We start from the raw sequence: 22,499 nt of genomic DNA on the forward strand, positions 1-22,499 counted from the left end.
GACAGCAATTATTTCGACATATTTAATACTTTTTCTACGCGAGGCGATTCACGGTTGCTCGGAAATTGGAAAGAAGCACGGATCGTAATGCGCATGTGCAGTAGAGGTCAAAGTTCACTGATATAAAAATGTTGCAGTTTTATAGTTTTTCATTGCCGTTTTTACTGTTTCAGTAGCGAGAAAATATGTTTATGTTGCTATTTCCACGATTAATGTGGGCTTTTCTGCGTTTTTCTGCACAGTGGGAAAGTTCTTTGGTAGGCCTGTTTGGCCTTGACAAGGATTTGTTTGTGTCAAACAGTTGTCATCTTTTGAACTGTTGATTAATATATTCAGACTGTGTTGACTGACCTTCACTGTGGAAAGAACTGCTCAACAACTGTCACACAGCTGCTCTCTTTATATACAGGGATAAATATTGGGAAACAGCTTGGGGAGTCTAACTCCATTTATCAGACACTTTCTTAGGTGTTTTTCCTATTCCTAGCCAGTGTTCTCAGTAAGAATACTATTTCCAGAGATAGTTTCACATGCACAACAGACATGTGAAGAGAAAGTTTAAACAAATGCTTAAACAAATTACTCAACTTACCTGCCTGAAAATCATTTGAGTTGTGCCAGTTTTATACACTGTTAACCAGACTGTTTGATACACACTATATCAACTCCTTCACCACCAGGAACAGGTCAGATAGGGTATGGTTCTTAAATACCCAACATGACAACAACCCCTTCAGTGAAACTTGGCATGCTTGTCCTCAAAAATGAAATTGTCCATTTGTATTTGTTCACAGCAGTCACATTGAAGAAAACATTTAAAGACATGCAACTTGATATATGTTTAGTCAGGATAGTGTCTCAGCATATGTGTTCTATATCTTAATAACATTTGGAATTATATAATGACAGTGATATGGATTATCAGGTTATAGCTGATGGCTCTCAAAATCATAGGGTTATCAAAATAAAGGTACCTGGAAAACAAAAAAATATCTTAAAAAGTTAAAATCTAAAATATTTTGAATGATAGAATGTGTTGCAGCACCATACATGATTCCGATTTGTTCATGTGAGTAAAGTATTGAAATATTTTACAATTATTTGTCGGACTGCATTGGGTTTTTTTATTATGAATTTAAGTGTTTGGGTTTTGATAAATAATGAAGCTCGTTGATAAAACTGCAACTTTGTGTAGATACTAAAGATAATGAGTTTCTCTTTGGCTTAGTCATGTACACTGAACAAGTTTGCAGACATATCTCTGAAATTTCCTTTTGAAAAACTGTGATATTTCTTATGGTAATAGTGTGTTTTAAATTTTGAAGAATATTGTATTAAGATTATGCTGTCCTCTCACATCAAACAGAACACATTGCACAGACTCTTTCCTTTCTAGTTCCATGATTAATGCTGTATGTATGCACTAACACATTGGTTACAAACACTAACCTTTTCCTTTCAGCTCAGAATAAATGCACTAACGTGTATTGACCACATGTTGGACAGTCTGGATAAAATGCTCATCCTAGATGAAATTTTGCCTTTCCTCGCTGATGTTTCATGTCAAGATGCTGAAGTTGTCATGACAATAGTAGGTATGTTAACTTATGACTTGAGTTTTGGGAGGATGACAAAGTTGTGGTAATATCACATTGTGTGACAGCAATGGATGGTTAGTAAATTTGGTGTGAATAAAGTATATCAGGAAAAACCTAATCTTTCTATGATATCAACTAATCATTCATGGTTGTTGCTTAATTATTATATTACATATTTCCTACTGTCCACATCATAGCATCTATGACACCTGACAGAGCATAATGCTTGTTTATTCAATCAAAAGCAGTGTAATATTGATGAGGTGAGGTGAAGTATGAAGGTTGCTTTCAAGAATATTGCTTGAGGGATGATCAAAGAACCTCACGTGGAAGGAATTGAGTAATTGTGAAATCTTTTGATGTCGCTGAAGTATATCCACAAAAAGGTAGTAATATTAACAAAGGTCCTTTGAATACTGAAAAATTGAAGAATTTACAGAGTAAAGGACAACACCAAAACCAATCCATGAAGACATGAAAGCAACAATGTTACACAAATCCTTCCATGTGAGACTTGGAACTTATCAGTCAACCCTTGTATATAGGTACATGTATACACATGTTCCAGCTAAAGATGGTTTATTGTGCTAGCCATCATGATACAGTTTTACAATGCCACCCAATTTAAACTCAGTGTCCTTTCCTTCAAAGAACAGTAAGTAGATGCTCCGGTGTGGTACTAAATGATGCATGTAAACAATATCTGGTTGTAAGTTCTCACCTTTCTTTCATGTCTGATTCATTTCTCACAAAAAAAGAAATAAAGCTCCGCACAGCAAAGCCAACAATGCAAGTGCCGCTCAGTGTAATCTGGCATCAATCATCATTGTTATTAGAGACAAACTTACAGATGAGTTACAAATTATAACTTGCCAGCTTGAAGTTAGTGTTTATCAAAGCATCGATTACAATATAAATGTGCCTTAGTTATTTGAAGCCAATCGCTCTCCTATGACAGAAGTATATCTGTTACATCATCACATCTTAGGGCCCTCTCACACTTCTGCGTATCCTAATTCTTTATGAGTTGAGCATTGACATTTCTTTCACACGCAGTTGTACACACAATATGCACTTCACATGCATCTCAATCGTTTTGTGTAAGTTTTAGCACTGTTTTTGTTTGTGTATTCATATTCCTTCTGCTGTCATCAAAGCCTTCCAGAGAGCCAGTGATATGGTCACTTAATTATGTAATGAAAACATTGATCAGAAATTTCTCTCATGAAATAAGGCAAGCTGATGTGATCAAGCTCAGGGGTTAGCTTCAGAAGCTTCAGAAAAGTTAATGTACTGTCCATGTAATGGTTAACACCTGGCAGAACAGCTGATGTACTGTCCATGTAATGGTTAACACCTGGCACAACAGCTGATGTGCTGTCCATGTAATGGTTAACACCTGGCACAACAGCTGATGTACTGTCCATGTAATACTGAACACCTGGCAGAACAGCTGATGTACTGTCCATGTAATACTGAACACCTGGCAGAACAGCTGATGTACTGTCCATGTAATGCTGAACAACTGGCAGAACAGTTGATGTACTGTCCATGTAATACTGAACACCTGGCAGAACAGCTGATGTACTGTCCATGTAATGCTGAACACCTGGCAGAACAGCTGATGTACTGTCCATGTAATGCTGAACACCTGGCAGAACAGCTGATGTACTGTCCATGTAATACTGAACACCTGGCAGAACAGCTGATGTACTGTCCATGTAATACTGAACACCTGGCAGAACAGCTGATGTACTGTCCATGTAATGCTGAACACCTGGCAGAACAGCTGATGTACTGTCCATGTAATGCTGAACACCTGGCAGAACAGCTGATGTACTGTCCATGTAATACTGAACACCTGGCAGAACAGTTGATGTACTGTCCATGTAATACTGAACACCTGGCAGAACAGCTGATGTACTGTCCATGTAATGCTGAACACCTGGCACAACAGCTGATGTACTGTCCATGTAATACTGAACACCTGGCAGAACAGCTGATGTGCTGTCCATGTAATACTGAACACCTGGCAGAACAGCTGATGTACTGTCCATGTAATACTGAACACCTGGCAGAACAGCTGATGTACTGTCCATGTAATACTGAACACCTGGCAGAACAGCTGATGTACTGTCCATGGAATACTGAACACCTGGCAGAACAGCTGATGTGCTGTCCATGTAATGCTGAACACCTGGCAGAACAGCTGATGTACTGTCCATGTAATGCTGAACACCTGGCAGAACAGCTGATGTACTGTCCATGTAATGCTGAACACCTGGCAGAACAGCTGATGTACTGTCCATGTAATGCTGAGCACCTAGCATGGCAACAACAAGTTGTTGTATGACAGAGAATGGGAACACGTTTGAAAACATGGTATATGACCATGACAATTACATTGCATACACCACTGAAAATTGCAGTAGCATGTAGATGCTCCAGGTGTTTAAGACACTGCATCACTATATCATAAACAAACAATGAATAATATGAAGTAGATCACTGTATGATAAGCAGAACACTAAAACTGACAAAAGTAATGGTCCACAGAGATAAATCAACCTTCCTTGAAAGTGTCAAAATCTAGAAAGACATGTTGGCTCATGAGTTTTGCTACTGCATGAGGTACATGCAATCAGTAGTGTTTTGGTATTTCATTATCCCCTAAATGTTTTGGAGAGTATATAAGGGTTGACTCCAGAGACATCAAGTGTTTAATTAGTTCATTGGATTATTTAATGCAATCTGTTTTGACACTCATGTGACAAATTCTATTCTATAGGTCATGGACAGTTGAGCTCCTATATCAGCATGTCATTGGCCATCTGTCAAGATTTTTTTCCTGACAGAAAAGGATGTGTTTTGACCAGATTTGTACATTTCTAGTTGCTCATGAAAGAGAAGACAATACAAGAGCTTGCTGAAAGTTCAATATTTATGGTCAGATGTCATGTGACCAGAGTCAAATTGGCAGAGTACTGGTTTTGAAATTTGTTTGGTTTGTTGTTAATGAAAGCAACCAGTAAATAGTCAGGTCTAGACCAGTGGCAACTGTGATACAATGGCATCCAGTTACCAGTTACCAAGCCCGACCACTGATCAAGTGTAGATCTTACCTTAGTTTCTGGGCTCTTGTATTCTTATCAGTTTTCCCAATGGATCTTTCCCAAACTTAATATTAGTCAAAAAACACAACGTCAAATAGCACATAAAAATAATGCAGACTGCTCTGTGATTGCTTTCAATTCATTGTGACTGTTTTGTAATTAGATACGTATGGAAGAAAGAAAGAAAATAATACATCTGATCTGAAGGTGAATTATATTTTTCAATTTTTGAGGTGTGAATATGATGTGCACATTGTGTAAATCAATACATAAGATTTATGCAAAGTGTAGACCCCAGTTTTAATATTCATACCAACCTATACACAAACAATATTGAAATCAATTCCAGTTGGCCAATATGTCAAAACTAGTAACAGGTTGCTTGTAGACAGTCAGTGACATCATTCAGTGGAACAACACAACACTAGCACCACCCACTCTGTCATCAGCCAAATAGGAAACAGTAGTCCTTGTCTCAGTTTCCACATAACCACATTTGTCGTGGGAAGGGAACAATACCTTCAAGACAGTCAAGTTGTGTATGAGAATCATCGAAAGTGGTCAAAATTCACCTACAGAATCAAGGCATTGTAGTCCTGCAGTGTCATTTCAGTTCAAGTTTAAAATTTCTGCAAATAATTTTGGTGAATGAAAGTTATTCAGGAGGCAAAATTTCATCAACATCACTGGCCAGTCAAATGTCCATTTACAATTATCAAAAACTACATTGGCCTGACTTGTCTGGTACTCCTCCACACAATGCCTTGGCATACTACTGTAAACATGGTGTAATGCCATTGGTGAACAATATCTCTTATGTTGCCTAGCCCAATCTTTGCTGCTTATGATAAGCTGTCAGTGCCAAACCCTATACATAATGATTGATTTCAGGCAGGCTGTATAGAGCTGGTCTTTCACAGTACATGTTGAAATTAACCTATTGACAACAGGAACAGATTTTAATCTGTTGCAATTAATGTCATGAGTCGTTCTTGCCTTGGTGTCGTTTTTTAGGCTGGCATGCCTAGGTCTCACAGCAACCCCTGGCTTGTCTAGGTCTCACAGCAACCCCTGGCATGCCTAGGTCTCACAGCAAACCCTGGCAAGCCTAATTCTCAAAGCAAACCCTTCGCAAGTCTAATTCTCACAGCAACCCCTGGCTTGCCTAGGTCTCACAGCAACCCCTGGCTTGCCTAGGTCTCACAGCAACCCCTGGCAAGTCTAGGTCTCACAGCAACCCCTGGCTTGCCTAGGTCTCACAGCAACCCCTGGCTTGCCTAGGTCTCACAGCAAACCCTGGCAAAGCTAGGTCTCACAGCAACCCCTGGCTTGCCTAGGTCTCATAGCAACCCCTGGCATGTCTAGGTCTCACAGCAAACCCTGGCGAGCCTAGGTCTCACAGCAAACCCTGGCAAGCCTAGGTCTCACAGCAACCCCTGGCATGCCTAGGTCTCACAGCAACCCCTGGCTTGCCTAGGTCTCACAGCAACCCCTGGCAAGCCTAGGTCTCACAGCAACCCCTGGCAAGCCTAGGTCTCACAGCAACCCATGACAAGCCTAGGTCTCACAGCAACCCCTGGCAAGCCTAGGTCTCACAGCAAACCCTGGCAAACCTAGGTCTCACAGCAACCCCTGGCAAGCCTAGGTCTCACAGCAAACCCTGGCAAGCCTAGGTCTCACAGCAACCCCTGGCATGTCTAGGTCTCACAGCAAACCCTGGCAAACCTAGGTATCATAGCAACCCCTGGCATGTCTAGGTCTCACAGCAAACCCTGGCAAGCCTAGGTCTCACAGCAAACCCTGGCAAGCCTAGGTCTCACAGCAAACCCTGTCAAGCCTAGGTCTCACAGCAACCCCTGGCAAGCCTAGGTCTGACGGTATGTGGGACATTATTTGCCAAATGTCTGGGCAGCTTGGGATATTGAAGTCCACCCAACCCCCCCTCTTCCAGTTCTATTTGTTATTAGATGCTGCATTCAGATGCACTGTCACTGTATTGTAAATGTACCCCTCAATATCATAAGACCTTTCAGACCTTGACACCATCAATTAGACAATGGACAATTTGAGGTGATTTTGGGATGAAGTACATTCCATATTCGTCAATGCAACTAGTGTTGTTCAGAACAGTTAAGTACCACATAATTTCCCAATGTAGGAGGAAATAAGTCCAGAATTGGGTGAGAAATACTGAGATTTGAATTAATTTCTATTTAATATTCAGTAGAATGTTACTACCCCAGGTTGTTGCTGATGTTACCAATGATAACTGATGTGTGAATTTACATCACATCAAGCAATCTAGCCTATTACTTGAAGAATTCATTACAGGATCTTTTATACTTTGTGGAATGAACTCTGACATGGTCTAAGAGAAGAATATACCTTAAAGCATCTTTATAGGATGGCAGTATCCACTGTGATGCCCTGAAAGCTGGAGGCAGGTTGTGGTGGTGATGAAGCAGTAAGCTTTGCACCTTCAGTACCCCTTGGGGAATATATGGATGGACTTGATTGTCCTTTTAATTTCCACCAGCGATGACATCTTAATCATAATGAATGCTGTTTCAAGCAGAAAATGTAAATATTCTGAACAAACTTCAATATCAGCAGTTGAAAATCTTGAAATGTTCTGTATAAAATATTATTGAGTAAACAAAGTCATGATAGTGTGGTCAAAATGATCATAAATAGCAAACATTAGTGAATGTATTTCATTTCACTTGAAATTTCACACCATATTGATTGAAACATACACCGTGAGCAATGATGCTTTTCTCCTGAATTAATATTCTGCTTTGTAACATCATTAATGTGAAAAGGCAATATATATTCTATTTTTGTTTTGTTCCAGGGATTTACAAACACATGCTCAGTGATAAGAAATTTGGACTCACACACAACCTAATAGCAACTAAAGTGATGCCTTCTTTGATACCACACACTGTCAATCCCGGACTATGCATGGAGCAGGTATGAATTGTGTTTATATATTTCTTTTCATGTCATTGAGATGTCTCCTGGTAGCTACATCTGGATAATACATGTCTCATAAAGAGATAAAAGTTAAGCGAGGTTTAGACCCAAATTGGCACAATCATATTATATGCTGACTGGGGCATTCACTGTTCACACTAAGGACCTAGATCCTTTCTGTAATGGGAATATTGCTAAATGTGGTTTGAAGTCCTACTCACACACTAGACTCTGTCAATGGACCAGTTGTTCAAAAGACAGATTCCATTTAAATGCTGCACAAGTTATTTGGCTGGTATTTTGAGCTCGTCATGGTAGAGGGTGATACCAGAGATCAGTAGCCATAGAACCTGGGTGAAGGAAATATATATAACAATCCCTAAAGCCATCATGATATGAGGTTATTGATAGCTAGATGGCTAGCTCGCACTCACACTCTGATTCAACAAACAATTCTTATTCAGCTGAGTTTGATGGTAAAACATTTAACCTAGTAAACACACACACATATATAGAGGGCAAGGCTCATTACCAGATTTGATTTGACGTACAGAGGCAGAAAAATCTATTTAGGGGGATAGCTATACTTTATTACCCATATGGGCAAGGATACACAGGTGATTATTTTTGTATTTTGGTGATAATCGCACATGTGCCTTTCAGTAATTCTCAACGTTGATTGGTCAGCTAAGCAGAGAAGAAATATAATTGGTTGACGGAATTACTTTTCATCATCCAAGTTCGATTCATGACAACTTTTACCGTTTCATTGATAATTAGAAAGTACAGTACTCACACATTCCAAGATTTAAAAAAGAAAACATAAAGGTTAAAGAATATGAATACTCTTTTTATTAGACATTATTACTTTACAATAAAATTGCATTATAAATAGTAGTCTTTTTAAAATAAATAACCTTAAATAAAAACAACAACAATTATTGTTTGCATTGTTTGTAAACAAACATGGCCGCCATTAGGCTAACCCCCGATCAAGGTCAATGACCTAGGTAAAGTTGAAAGTGAAGAGTGATAAGAATTTTACAGCCCTTGAATTCCTACAACCTGTATGTTGTTAACTGAATTCTGGGAAATAGAAGCCGTAAGATACCGACTAAAAGTGTTACTTAAAAGTGTGACAAGTGAGTCTGCCACAGTCTTTGTTGCATGCCGTAAATCTTCATTCTGTACATACACTATTCTCAGGTCCAATTTATGGTGGTGTATACCACTTCAACATCAACTATCTGCTCCAAAGAGGCGGACTCGGATTCCAACTAGAGTTATCCTTCTTGGAACTGCTGTACTCACTGGGACCAATGACGTGACTGTAACACGCCTTCAAGTTCCACAGAACAAAATGTTGATTAATCTTCAAACTTGATATTTTTGCATTTTAAAGCGATTTTACAAGGTACTATTTTCCATAGCGTACTTATATTATTACTGCTGGAGAAGTTAGGTTTAATACACGCATGAATACGAATCAGCTGTTTGAGGTCACAAGTCTCCTAGTGGTTTATATTTCGTGGTTCTTCTTTTTAAATGACATTATGGGTAATAAAAAGAATAACCAACTTGGTACGAGTGATTACGGGGAAATATGCCCTCATTAGACATTATTTCAACTCGGGTATATTACCTGTAATCACTTGTACCTTGTTGGTTATTCTCTAAGTGTTTGACGAATTGGGTCTGTTTACCGGTGGTTATATAGCCACAATTTAGTTATATCGGTGACACATAATACGTCCCCAATTTGTCAAACACAGTATAGTTCTTTCGTGAAAGAAATTCATTATTTAACCTAGGTCAAAGTTCCTCTAGGTAAAGGTTAATCATATCACTCCTTGAACTTACACCATCACCAGAAAAAGTAGTTCCCTTTTCAAACTTCAACATGTTTGTTATGTGCACACTGACGAAATTTGACAATGATAAATAAATCATAGTGTTATAGCTAAAATGGATGGAATTATCATGAAACCGCCGTCTTAAGTACTGTCGGAAATAGAACAAAACTGTTTTCAGACTAGTACGTACTGTTACTCTGTATCACCCAAAATTTGCACAACTGCAATTAGCATATGTCGAAATAACCCACTTCGGCCTAACTGGACGTTCAGTGGGATGCGTAATAGGATATCCAGAAAAGCATGTTCACTGGGAAAATCAGGCAAAGCTTAGAAAAAATATGAATAGCTGCTGAAAACAATAGATCAGACTATGGATGGCAATTAGGTCGCTCAGCAAGGTATGCCGATGGACCGTTGAGTCACCTGGCATGAAATGCATGTGCTGCCCACAGGCACAAGGGGTCATCTCAAAGATATTTTATGTTTTTTCATGTGTATTGAATGTGTCTCCATTGATGAACATCTGATGTGTCTTTCTTTCATAAGGTTTATGTTGAGATATGTAAAACAGTATGATCCCCATAGAAAAGCTTAAATCAGCCATCGTATTAAATGTCTCAAAATATATAGGTGGCATGACCTGAAGATCGACAGAACTGGATATTATTAAATTTTGTAAATTGTTATGACATGCTCTTTACTTCCCCAGTTTAATTCCCCTAAAGGATTATCTTATCTTAGCTGATATCTCTATTCCCCAGCCCAACCCCAACCACAGCCTGCGACACCCATCCTGGTTTTGCTTTTGAGATGACCCCTCCTACCTGTTTCTTTTTATAGTGATAGTGAGACTCCATGGTAGCTAAATCCTTAATCGTTTCAGTGTTAAAGTTTTTGCGTCAGCTATCGTTTATAATGAAGCTAAGTCTAATTTCAAAAAGGGCATTTAAAAAGTGTCCTTTGTAACACAATATCATTGCACACTAATTTGCAAAAAGCCATGGTCTGTTCTAAATAAGTCACTTTGGACTTTGAAAAAAACCACATTGCTCATTTCTGCACTAATCTCTCCTCAGTAAAATCCTTTTTTAAAGATCCCTATCTCCCTACCACTGAGACTGTAGTTAGGCCGAACTTAGTTTAATAGATATTTCACACTTTCACATATTAACTACCTAAATTGTAGATATAAATGTGAAAAACAGTTTTTCTCTATTTCCGACAGCACTTTAACTATCAGAAATGAGCGGGCCATTGCAAATGATAATGGCCTGCTGATTCCTTAACAGCGGGTCATTAACAGTTCTGTTGTCAAATGACGTCATAAATCTTGTAAACAGTGTTGGGTCAACAGCCCGTTGCGAGTTATTTGAAGTAAACTGTTGATACTGTTTTGACTTTTGTAGCACAAATTCTATCCATTTTGCTATAATAGGGGAGTTAATTGAAGACCTAAGGCTTCTGCAAATGATAATGCCCTGAAAAACAGCGTTACCCCTATAGTGTAAGGATACATTCCAAGGTTTTGGTGAATCTGTTTTCAAATTGCGACCGTATATGCTGATTATACCGTCGGAAATTTATAGCATTGACCAGTCTGAACCCTTGTTACATACAAGTTGAGTTAGAATATGAGTTATGTCAATCAATAATGCAGTCATGACATAATGAAACCCCATCCCCTTTTTTCCAAACAGTGCTAGTTGTTGGCAGTCGTAAATGTCAACTCTCCATGCCTCAATTTACTTTCATTTACTTTTTATTTAGATGATTTTCTCAGATTTTCTGTCATCCATGTGGCTCACAAAGGGCTGAGAAGAGAGTTGTATTATTAATATGAAATGTTATCTGTTTGATTTCAACAATCTGTTGGGCATCTATGTCATATTTTGTAAAGCTATTGTCTCCCACAAATTAATGTTTCTGTTTTTAGTAATGATGTAAGCATCTACACAATGTTTTAACACATTTCAGTTTTGAAAATCTGGATGAGAAGTGCCTGAACTGCCATAATTGAATGAATTATAAAATATACCTGTGATTGGATGTGTAACTCATGATACATGGAAACATCCTCTTTACACTTAAAATTGTCCATATTTCCCTTTTACAAATGTTTTACTACTTGCATTAATTTGGTGATGTACTAATTTCATTATTTACAATACATTCATAGATCATTCTCTTGTACATTACAAACAGATTCATCTCTAGGTTTATTGGACCCTCTTTCATTGGACATCAGGATTCCCCAAGACATCATTGTCCATCAGGGTGCCAAGGCCTCAGGAAATGTTTGTTTTCTCAGCTACTTCAAGATCTGCAGACATGCTGCTGCTCAACTGTTCTTTGTCTCATTCCAAACTTACAAATATTCCCTGCTTGCATATAAACGCAGCTTTCATCTGTTATTGAAACTCAAAACTCCAGGTGTTATGCCCTTGGCCTGGATTTGGCCTCCTTTGAGACGGTGAGTTCTGTTCAGCTGTCTGTCCAAGATACTACTCCTCCTTCTGTGACCACATCTCAGCTTCACCATGAAGATATTCACCAACCCACTTTCATTTGAGAGGTGACTAAAGCTGCTATATCATTATATGCCAATTTTATGGACTGATACCTGTAAAGGTTTAAGTTAGAACTTGGCTTAAGCAGCACATGCATGTCATAAGAGGTGACAAATGGGATCAGGTGCTCAAGCTTGCTGACTTGGTTGCTACATGACATCATATCCCAATTGTGTACACTGTCAATGTCATGTCAAACACCAGATTGTCTGATCCAGACCTGATTATACAGACATCCAACAAACAGCTGGAACATTGCTGAGTATAGCATTAAAGAATTAAGAAATAAAACAAACTAACAAAATGTCTCATTTTGGTCTAATTCAGTCTTTTAATAAATCTATTTTAATTATATATTCTTGCAGATGATATCACCCTTCCCCTTTCATCCATCCTGCTGGTCAACACTTTTCCCTAGGTTCACATTCATGCCTCTGAATTTTCTGCTTCTTGTGCAACTCTGGTTTCACATTCCTAATACATTAGAGGGTTCCTGTTAGATTTTGGCTTCATTTTCAGTCTTGCACTCCATGGTCAAGGACCTTATTTAATTATTTGATTTTGTATGAAGCTGGGGAGGTTTCTCATTTATAGAATTCTTTGACACTGATCTGTTTGCATCATCATTGTTCACTGCTTAATGTGCTACTGCCATTAAACCACAGATGAGACTTAATAATGTTCACCCAAATCTCACATAGGGGACCTATAAACAATCTCATTGTCGTCAGCCTCATAAACAGCAGCACCTGCAGTAGTCTTGGTCATGTCAAGAACCCTCACAAGCTGTAAGCTAATTTGCTTTTCATGCCCAAATGCCATGTCAACAACCCATTATCATGATTCTGTTTCTTTCCCTCCTTTCTCTCTGTTTCTTGGTCTCCTTCACTCAAGGGCCTCTTCAAGAAGACAGTTACACTGCATCAGTTACCCACTGATCTTCCTCATCAGTGAAGTACACTGGGCTCCACAGTCTTTAACCTTAAAAAAGCCTTCAAGAAAATTCCTGCCTAATGATGGTCTCAGTGGTGTGTTGATGAAATTTTTTTTCTGTCACATTGTGGTGGTGGACTTCCACCTGTGCCTACTCCAATTGGAGAACAAGAACAAGAACAGACCATTGATGTTTGTTGCTGAGCCATATTTTTTGCCTCTGGACTGGATGTAGGCTATGGCAAAATGGAACAAACTCACGTTACAGTTAGATGAAGAGCACTTTCCTTGACATTCTTCTTAAAGTCGCACTTCCTTCAAAGTTCTTTCATGTGTTCACACCATCCCACCGCTGCCACCATTGTAAGGTTTTCAGGCCCACATAACACTCAACACTGATACACAAACACAAAATGTTTACTTGACGAAGACAAAGACGAGACTGAATACAATCGAGATACAATCACGCGTCACAGTTGATGAGTCCACGTGCAGGCGCATGCTATTGTTGATGATGGTTGCGTTTGTGCGATGCTGTCCAACACCGGGAACAACCTCACATGCTCATTCAGCTTTTACATATGATTAAACTTCTGCATTTTAAGCAACTGAGAGTGAAAGCCAGTGAGGACTTTACCGTGATATTTGTCTTTATTCCTCTGAGCAGATGAGCTTCAGTGACACTGACACATCTAGCTTTGAAAGTCTCTGCTGACTCTGGTCCAACTGTTGCCTCTATCAAGCTGTTGTGTCATGTCATGTCAACTTTTTAATTGTACCTTCACTACACACATTCGATGACAGTTAATGCCACCCCTTACCACTGCTGACCAACCAAAAATCAAATCCTTTGTTAGTCTGAAGTGATCACATCTGAAGACTCAAATCATGCTTCATGGAACTAGAGGATGAGGCTGGTCTCATCAGTAGGATACACCTGTGCCCACTGCTCCAAAGAACTGTGAACCCTGCACCAAGCAAGGCGAACAGCTGCCTCAGCTTGATGGTCTACATTCACATGATGGTCTACATTCACATGTATAGCTGCCTCAAGAGTCTCAGTGAACGTGCTGTGATGTGGAATTGTCAGGACACCACATGGTCACCACATCTGGCTGTTATTCTTGGTCCATCTGAATGTTTTTCATCTTGGTCTTGATTCAGCCCCACAGTGGCCAAATCAGATGTAGACTTTTCATCCTGCAGTTACCCAATGGTTGATGATTTCTCCAAAATTAATGCAAACAATTCTGAATTAATTTGAATAAATGACATTACAGTTAGTGACAATAGCGGGAGACGTAAAACGTAGTCATGGGTGACAGTAAGATTACGTTTGGGGTAGTTGAAAATGCTGTTCATAAAGCAGTAAAAGTCCCAAGAGAGACACTTGTGAAAACAAAAGAAACAAATACAGAGGTGCACATTCTTCCATTTGTTTGTACTTACAATCCTAATAACTGTACAATTATGCCCATTATAAAAGCAATCTTCCAATTTTGTATAAAAGTGAAATTATACGTAGCACTAGGCAGCCTACAAATCTAAAAATCATTTGTCATCTAAATATTCACAAGATACAAACGCTGTCATATTAACAAAAACTGTCACCCATGACTACGTTTTACGTCTCCTGCCATTGTCACTAAACTAACTGTAAGGTCATACGCATGATGACGATGTACTTATGTATATATGTTACAGTGAATATGTCAAATATGAAAATTTCATGGATTTTATAAAATTCCTGAATCATTCAGTGGTTTCACAAAATCCCTGGAATTCCAAGGGGATTTAACAAAATCCCTGAAAATCACGACAATTTATTTTACATATTCCCTGAAATGAATATATCATAACTAAAATAAGTTATAGATTCATAATAAATGAAATCAAATTATAAACCCTATTAACAAGGGATACTAAAACAACTAGAAGATCACAGATATAGGTTTAAGACTTCTATGAAAATCTATAACTATAGAAGACAATATGAAAACAGGCTATAGATTGCCAACAACTGAAGGTAGATCACCATGCTAGGGACCATGGGGACTTACAGTACATTTGCTGCCTGCATGGACCCTGGCTGAATTTACACAATCCCTTCAGCTGTGAGCAATTTAGACAAATCTAACCATACATTAAAAGGACACATATTCTACGATTAAAAAAAGTGGCTAGATTAAATGTACTTTGAATGTTTTGGGACTTACGTATCCTCTCAGGAGGACAACAATTCTACAGTACTTTAACCCCCTTTGAAGATACAGCCACTAGCAATCTCAGTTACTAATTTTAATCTACCAGTGTTTAAACCAACATTGAGTATTTACATATTAATCAAAAAAATTCAAATAATTCTGTTTAATTTAAAAAATCAGTTATTAAACAATAATTACCATTCTAAAAAGATCCTTCACTGTTTTTACACTGAAATATTTATCCCTTGTGATGGAAAAATCAATACAGTCAAGTAAAACATGTTTGACTGTGATTCTTTCATCACAAGGCGTGCGAAGCATTGGTATTCATGTGTATATCGTCTGTAGCCATTACGGCATCATTGCATGATGACGTCTTCAAATCTGGACAAGTAGGTGTAACCGATAGTTGGTTTAATTTGATGTAGTTTATTGATACCTACTTGGGTGAGCAACTTCTTTGGCATTAGATCAGGGATGTAAGATTTAATCACAGATTTGAAATTATAGTATGGAATAAGAATTAGTGCCACAGATTTGTCAAGTGCTGCCTTAGCCATTGTGTTACCAGAAATTCCAACATGGCTGGGTAACCACAGAGAACGATGTAGCAAGATCATTATATAATTCAGTTATTTCAATCAAAAGTGGATATTCACATGAGAGAATTTTAATAGCCTGAAAAGGGAGTCTGAAAATATTATATATTGTTTATATATAGGTTGTTTATTAATATGTTTAAGAGCTGTTAATGTGGTGGTTGCTTCTGCTGTGAAAATAGAGCTGTTATTTGGTAATCGAGAAGATATTGTTCTGGTCAACTTGTGGCCTCACTAATTGCCAAGGAGGAGAAGAAATCTGGTGGGAAGGAGGTTTATTTTGTATCTCAATGCCAGCAGCAGAAAGGAAAGGTTTGGTTCTTATTCCTAAAGGCGGAATTAGAGAAAACTTCTTGTTGTACAGATCATCATAGAGGGGATTAAAGACACAGTTATATGCAGGGTTGGAATCATTAGAATAAAGTGACATACTTAAAGATAATTTTATACAGCATTGTTTAAGACATAGCTCCTCAACGTAGAGACTACCAACAGGAGAAGCCCTGTAGGATCCAAGACAAAGTCTTAAACCTTGGTGATTGACAGAATCTAATAGTTTATGGTTGCTGTTACAGGCTCCACCATATACGATGGAGCCATAATCAAGTTTCGAGTGGATGAGTGATCTGTATAAATGTATGGTAGTTTGGTCCCCTCCCCACTTGGAATTAGAAACGACTTTCAACAAGTCAAGTCCCTTCAGGCATTTATTTTTTAGGCATTTAGTATGTGGTAAAAAAAGTCAAACGAGAGTAAAAAATAAACCCTCAAAACTTGGCCTCCTTTCCAACTTTGATGTGGGTGCCATTTAAAAATAGTTCTGGGTCTTAATGCGGTTTAAATTTATGGCAGGAATGTATACAATTAGTTTTGGATTCAGGAAATTTAGCTGTCTCTCTGTTGTATACATATTTTTACCAAATCAAGAAACATTAAAATCATCCACAAATGTTGATCCATCTTCTGAATCAGTTAAATCCTTTGAAAAACTATTTATTTAATACTAAACAATGTGACAGACAAAAGACTACTTTGTGGAACTCCCTGATCCTGACTTTGTGGAACTCCCTGATCCTGACTTTGTGGAACTCCCTGATCCTGACTTTGTGGAACTCCCTGATCCTGACTGTAATGATCAGACAGGGTTGACCCCCTCGGACTCGAAATTGTCTGTCTGTTAAAATCTGTGATATAAAAAGTGGTAAACAACCTCTCAAACAAAAATCTTGAAAATCCTTTAAAATGCTGTGCTTCAAAGTAGTATCATATGAAAGTAGAGTTATCTATATGCAGAGATATATGAAGAAGACAGTATATATATATAAGAAATTTGTAAGAAGAGTTATATATGCAGAGACATATGTAAATGGACATATACATATGCAGAGATATATGAAGAAGACATACCTCTGTCATGTTTCAGTTCAGTGATCTTATGGAGGTACTTCGGGAGATGCTTGAACAGATTGATCGTCAGAGGAGAAATAAGATGAAAATGGAAACAGTTACTCTCACTGTACCAATAAGGTAAGTACTATTTACTTTTAATCACTGGAACTCTTGAGTCAGTGTTAACATAACAATGTATGGTATGTATTTACAACTTCTTTATTACTAGTTTTTACAACGCGACATTTCTGGGCTACCCCTTCATCAGGTGAATGACAGAATATGATCACAAGCAAAATATATAGTACGTACAGGAGGCCAGTGAGATGGAATAAAGAATGAAAGGTACAGAGATCAAGGATATTAGACAGACAGCTACCAACAATGACATAAACACTAAATTAACTGTTGACAGCATCATCAATCTTGTACATAGTTGTTTTGAGACTTCTTATTTCAGTAGGCAGAACCAAACATACCAGCAGATACATGGCTTACCCATGGGTTCTCCTCTGTCACCTCTCATAACAGAGATCTACATGACTAACTTTAAAGAAGCTGCTCTCTCCACCTCCCCCATCCAACCCTTATGGTAACGGAAGGTGGATGACACATTCACTATCCTGAACAAGAATCTCGCTCCTGCTCAACCATCTGAACAAACAACACCAGTGTATCCAGTTCACTATGGAGACTGAGAAACATCAACTCCCTTTCCTAGACATCACCATCCAGAACTCCGACAACCATCTAATCACTTCTGTCTACCCTAAGCCAAACCACGCTCCCAATATATCCATCATCACTCCAACCATCATCCCCAGATCAAGAGAGCCATCGTTTCAACGCTTGCAAGACGTGCCAAAAACATCTGCAGTCCCTCCAATCTTCAAAAACAATTAGGCCACCTCAAATCTACCTTTATCACCCTCAATGGCTGCCTGAGACCCCTTGTAGAAACCACAATCAAGACCACCTTAGAACCATGAGATCAACCTCCAACTAAACCTGAACCATCCTCAATCCGCATAAACATTCCCTATGTTGGATCCATCTGTAATCACATCAGTACACTTCTAAGAAAACTGCCAGCATCGACACTACTTTCTCATCTGGCAAACCCCTAAAATCTTAATTAAAGGCCAGTGGTAAAGGAAGCAGCAAACTACCCCTAACCCAAGAGGGTGTGTATACGAATTGAAATGTACATGTGGCAGCACCTACATAGGTGAAACAGGCAGGCCTGTATGTACTCGTATGAAAGAGCACAAAGCATTGGTGAAGAATTCTGACATGAAATCAGCCTTGTCAGAGTGAGTGACTTAATATTTAACATCACATCGGCAATATTTCAGCCATATCATGACTATTTACAGGCTATAGATCACCTGGGTGTAGGGCACAGGAATGATGATGACTCAGATGCCCAGTACAAGCTACAAGAAAGCAACCAAAGATCACCAACAACGCCTCAAGAACCTTTGTGCTGGACAGAAATCCTTGGATCAGTTCCTGATATCCATTTCAAAGAACATTCGTATTGGCTGAATGAAAGAATGTGCAAATGTAATCATTGTTATCACCTGTGTGTCGGATACAGTGCCTCTATGCATTATTAAAGAATGTGAAATATATGATGGAAGCCACGGTGGCTGAGCGGTCTAGCGTCTGACTTTGTGTGCTGGCAATTAGGTGCCTGACTCTGAATCCCAGATGGGACTCAACCCAAAAAGTACTAGAATCTGTACTTTACTAAGAAAGTGTGACCCGTGAAGATCCGGGGTAGAATAGGTCTTAAGCAACCCATTCTTGTCATAAAAGGCGACTATGCTTGTCGTAAAAGGCGACTTACGGGATCGGGTGGTCAGGCTCGCTGACTTGGTTGACACATGTCATCGGTTCCCAATTGCGCAGATCGATGCTCATGCTGTTGATCACTGGATTGTCTGGTCCAGACTCGATTATTTACAGACCGCCGCCATATAGCTGGAATATTGCTGAGTGCGGGCGTAAAACTAAACTCACTCACTCACTCACTCACTAAGAAAGTGTAATCCCAAATCCCAGCTCTACCCAGATGCACCCGTACCTGTCAGCGAATTCATAGAATATGATGCAAATCTGCCATGTAAGGAAGCCATGACTGAAGATGAAATAATCGAGATTGTCCGACCTACTGCCGAAGAAGAAATCAACACTGAAGAAGACCAGACAACCGAGCCAGTCGTTCCCAAGTTATCTGAGGCCAAAACATCTTTGAACATTTTGCAGACATTTGTGACACACCACTTAGACGTGTTTGATGTGAATGACCTCGACTTCATTGACACTTTGAAAACTAAATTGCTGAAGACCTCCGGAAAAAATGAACAACAAAAAACCATCAAAGACTTTTTCAAGTTTTAAATTATTGTTCACCAGACATCCATATGTTAGTGTGGAAATAGTTGTATGTAAACAGTGACTTATTCAACATCCGGGTCATAATGGCTGCTGAGAGCGAAATAGCGAAGACCGGTAAAAACAAACGTGAGTTTTGTGCCAATGTGATTTTGAAATCGATACGAAACTGATTGATTATGAGATTTTATATGTATGTTATACCATCTATGAATGTTTATAAATGATATCAAGGATGTATTGTTATATTTTTTATTACTGTGAATATTTTTACATACTAAGACGATAACCAGATCTACAATTTCTGATATGCATGCAACAGTATGGCGATCATGACATTTAGTAAACTGTGATATTTTCACACAAATACATTAATCCGACATTCTCGGTAATCCGACATATTTCTCTGCAACCACAAGTGTCGGATTAACAAGAGCTGACCGTATAACATACGTTACATTTGAAGTATGATTGTGTTTTTGAGACATTTTAAGGGACAATCCATTCTCTTTTTTTTTAATAGATGAAATCCCAGCTAGTAGTATCATTCCACTGAAGGCTTGCCCATTCCAGCTAAAACAAGCACACAATGTCCTTCTTGCATCTAGCCAGAGTTGACATGCTTGACTGTTATAGGGTCATATGGTCCACTAGATCTTCATCATATTAGAAATTAGTGAATCTTTGAAACTATTTCTAAAAGATGTGTTCACATGAAAGAAATTATGATTTTGTTCTGTTTCACTTATTATGTGAACATATACCATACCCAAATTTAGGAACATGGCTAATATGTATCAAAAGCACAGACTGTAAAAGTTTTGTGGACAATAGAATATTTGAACATGAACAAATAATTTTGACTAAGAAATCAAGTGACAAGCCAAGAAGGATTATATAATAAAATTAGACACTCATATAAACAATAATCATAGCACTAAACTATGGTGGCATTTAGTTAAAAATTACATGAACATAAAATCTGAAAGTACCTCCTTCCCTCCTATTAGCCATAATAACAAAGTCTGTGAAAAACCAGAATCAATAGCAATTTGTCTTAAATAATGACTTTGTTGACCAGGCAGCAATAGCTGACCTTAATAAGGATATTCCACACATGACCTGAAACAATAATAGTAATTATTTGAGTGACTTATATCTCACAAAGCAGGATGTTGAAGATGTGTAATCATCGTTAAACATTACCAAAGCGACGGGACCAGACGGTAGTGGAAATCTTTTCTTACATTTGATATCATCTTCCTTGTCACTAACATTAACTAACCTTTTTAATAAGTCACTTCAAACATCAGTTTTTCAAGATACAGTCAAATCCCGATGAGTCGAATGCCAGTGTCTCGAATATTATGCATAACTCGATGTACCTGTCGGTCCCGACCATTCCCTGTTATAGTTGTCATCATTTGAATACCAGTTACACGAATTCGTCTCATAAATACACACGATGACTCGAGAAGAAAATTTGGTCCCATGAGATTCAAACAACAGCAATCTTGTATACATAAGCCGAAGTCAGTCAATGAGAAGCTGATTGGTGTAGCAAACTGATCCAATTAACAAAACAGCGCGGCTCACACCTTTCCGCCTTTGACGGGTGAGTTCAAAAGGCAGATTAGTGATTTTACGGAAATCAATGTCTGTGCTAATCAGACGGGAACTGATAAGGTGCTCCTATTAAATCATTAGATAAACAAATGCTTAGGCGGAGGAATTAGGACTGGATCATCTTTTCTCTACCTCATAGACATACCTATGTCTCAAATACATCGATAAGTCGAATTTATTACTTGGTCCCCAGAGATTCGACTCATCTTGAGTTGACTGTATGTGGAAAGAATCATCTGTCATACCAATCCACAAGAAAAAGTAATACTAACGACTGTTCTAACTATAGACCATTTGCCTAACATCTTGTATATCCAAGGTCTTTGAAAAATGTCTCTAACTTCATGAGACATAATAATTGTCTCTCAAATTTACAATCTGGATTCATGCCATGAGATTCAACAGCTTACCAACTTACGTATTTGTATAATTTTATTGCTAAAGCTATGGATAATGGAAAAGAAGTCAGAGCTGTTTTCTGTGATATAACTAAGGCTTTTGATAAAGTTTGGCACAAAGGGATTATCCATAAACTAAAATCATATATGATAGATGGGAAGGTATTGAAATGGTTTGAAAGTTATTTACAAAATAGAATACAAAGAGTAGTTATTCAAGGTTACAAATCAGAATTAAAACTTTATCACTTTATGTAATAATCAACGATCCCTACACGAGTGCATTTACTCTCATGGAAACGTGGCAAATAAGATTTAATCCAAACAAAACTGAAACTATCCAATTTTCACCCAAAACTGAGCATTCTAGGAAACCTACCCTATCGATGAATGGTAGCCCTATAAATGAAGTTTAGTTTCATAAACACTTAGGTATTACTTTTCAAGAAAACCTCCTTTGGCATTCCCACATTAATGAAATGAGAAGGAAAATTATGATTTACTGCCTTTGTAGTTTTAAATACAGACTGTCATGCAAAACTCTAGAAAAAATTATAAATCCAACATTTTAGCTTTATTTGATTATTGCTACCATCTCTTGGACAATTGTACAAACGAACAGTCCTTGTCACTAGAATACTTTCACTAAGATGCCTTACGCACAATATATGGTGCAGTCAGAGGTACGAACCATACAAAACTATATAATGAGACAAACTAGACCTCCTTAGCAAAACGAAGAGAAACTTCCAAATTAACATTATTTTATACAATGGTAAACCGTATGGTTCTCGACTATCTTTGAGATGTTGTTCCAGGGAATGTGTCTGACAACTGTAA

General features: G+C 38.2%; 1 protein-coding gene across 1 annotated transcript in view; it reads left to right on the forward strand.

Moving 5' to 3' along the window:
• The window catches only part of LOC124286347 (SCY1-like protein 2), a 163,829-nt gene that overhangs the window by 77,833 nt on the left and 63,497 nt on the right, over positions 1–22,499 (forward strand). Inside the window, exons 11-13 of the mRNA XM_046722711.1 lie at positions 1,463–1,595; positions 7,566–7,684; positions 17,270–17,373. Coding sequence (XP_046578667.1) covers positions 1,463–1,595; positions 7,566–7,684; positions 17,270–17,373 — 356 coding nt within the window. The remainder of the gene's footprint in view (positions 1–1,462; positions 1,596–7,565; positions 7,685–17,269; positions 17,374–22,499) is intronic.

This window comes from Haliotis rubra, unplaced genomic scaffold, assembly GCF_003918875.1.
Source record: "Haliotis rubra isolate DU_JTF1 unplaced genomic scaffold, ASM391887v1 Scf110, whole genome shotgun sequence".
In the NCBI taxonomy this organism is placed as follows: domain Eukaryota; kingdom Metazoa; phylum Mollusca; class Gastropoda; order Lepetellida; family Haliotidae; genus Haliotis; species Haliotis rubra.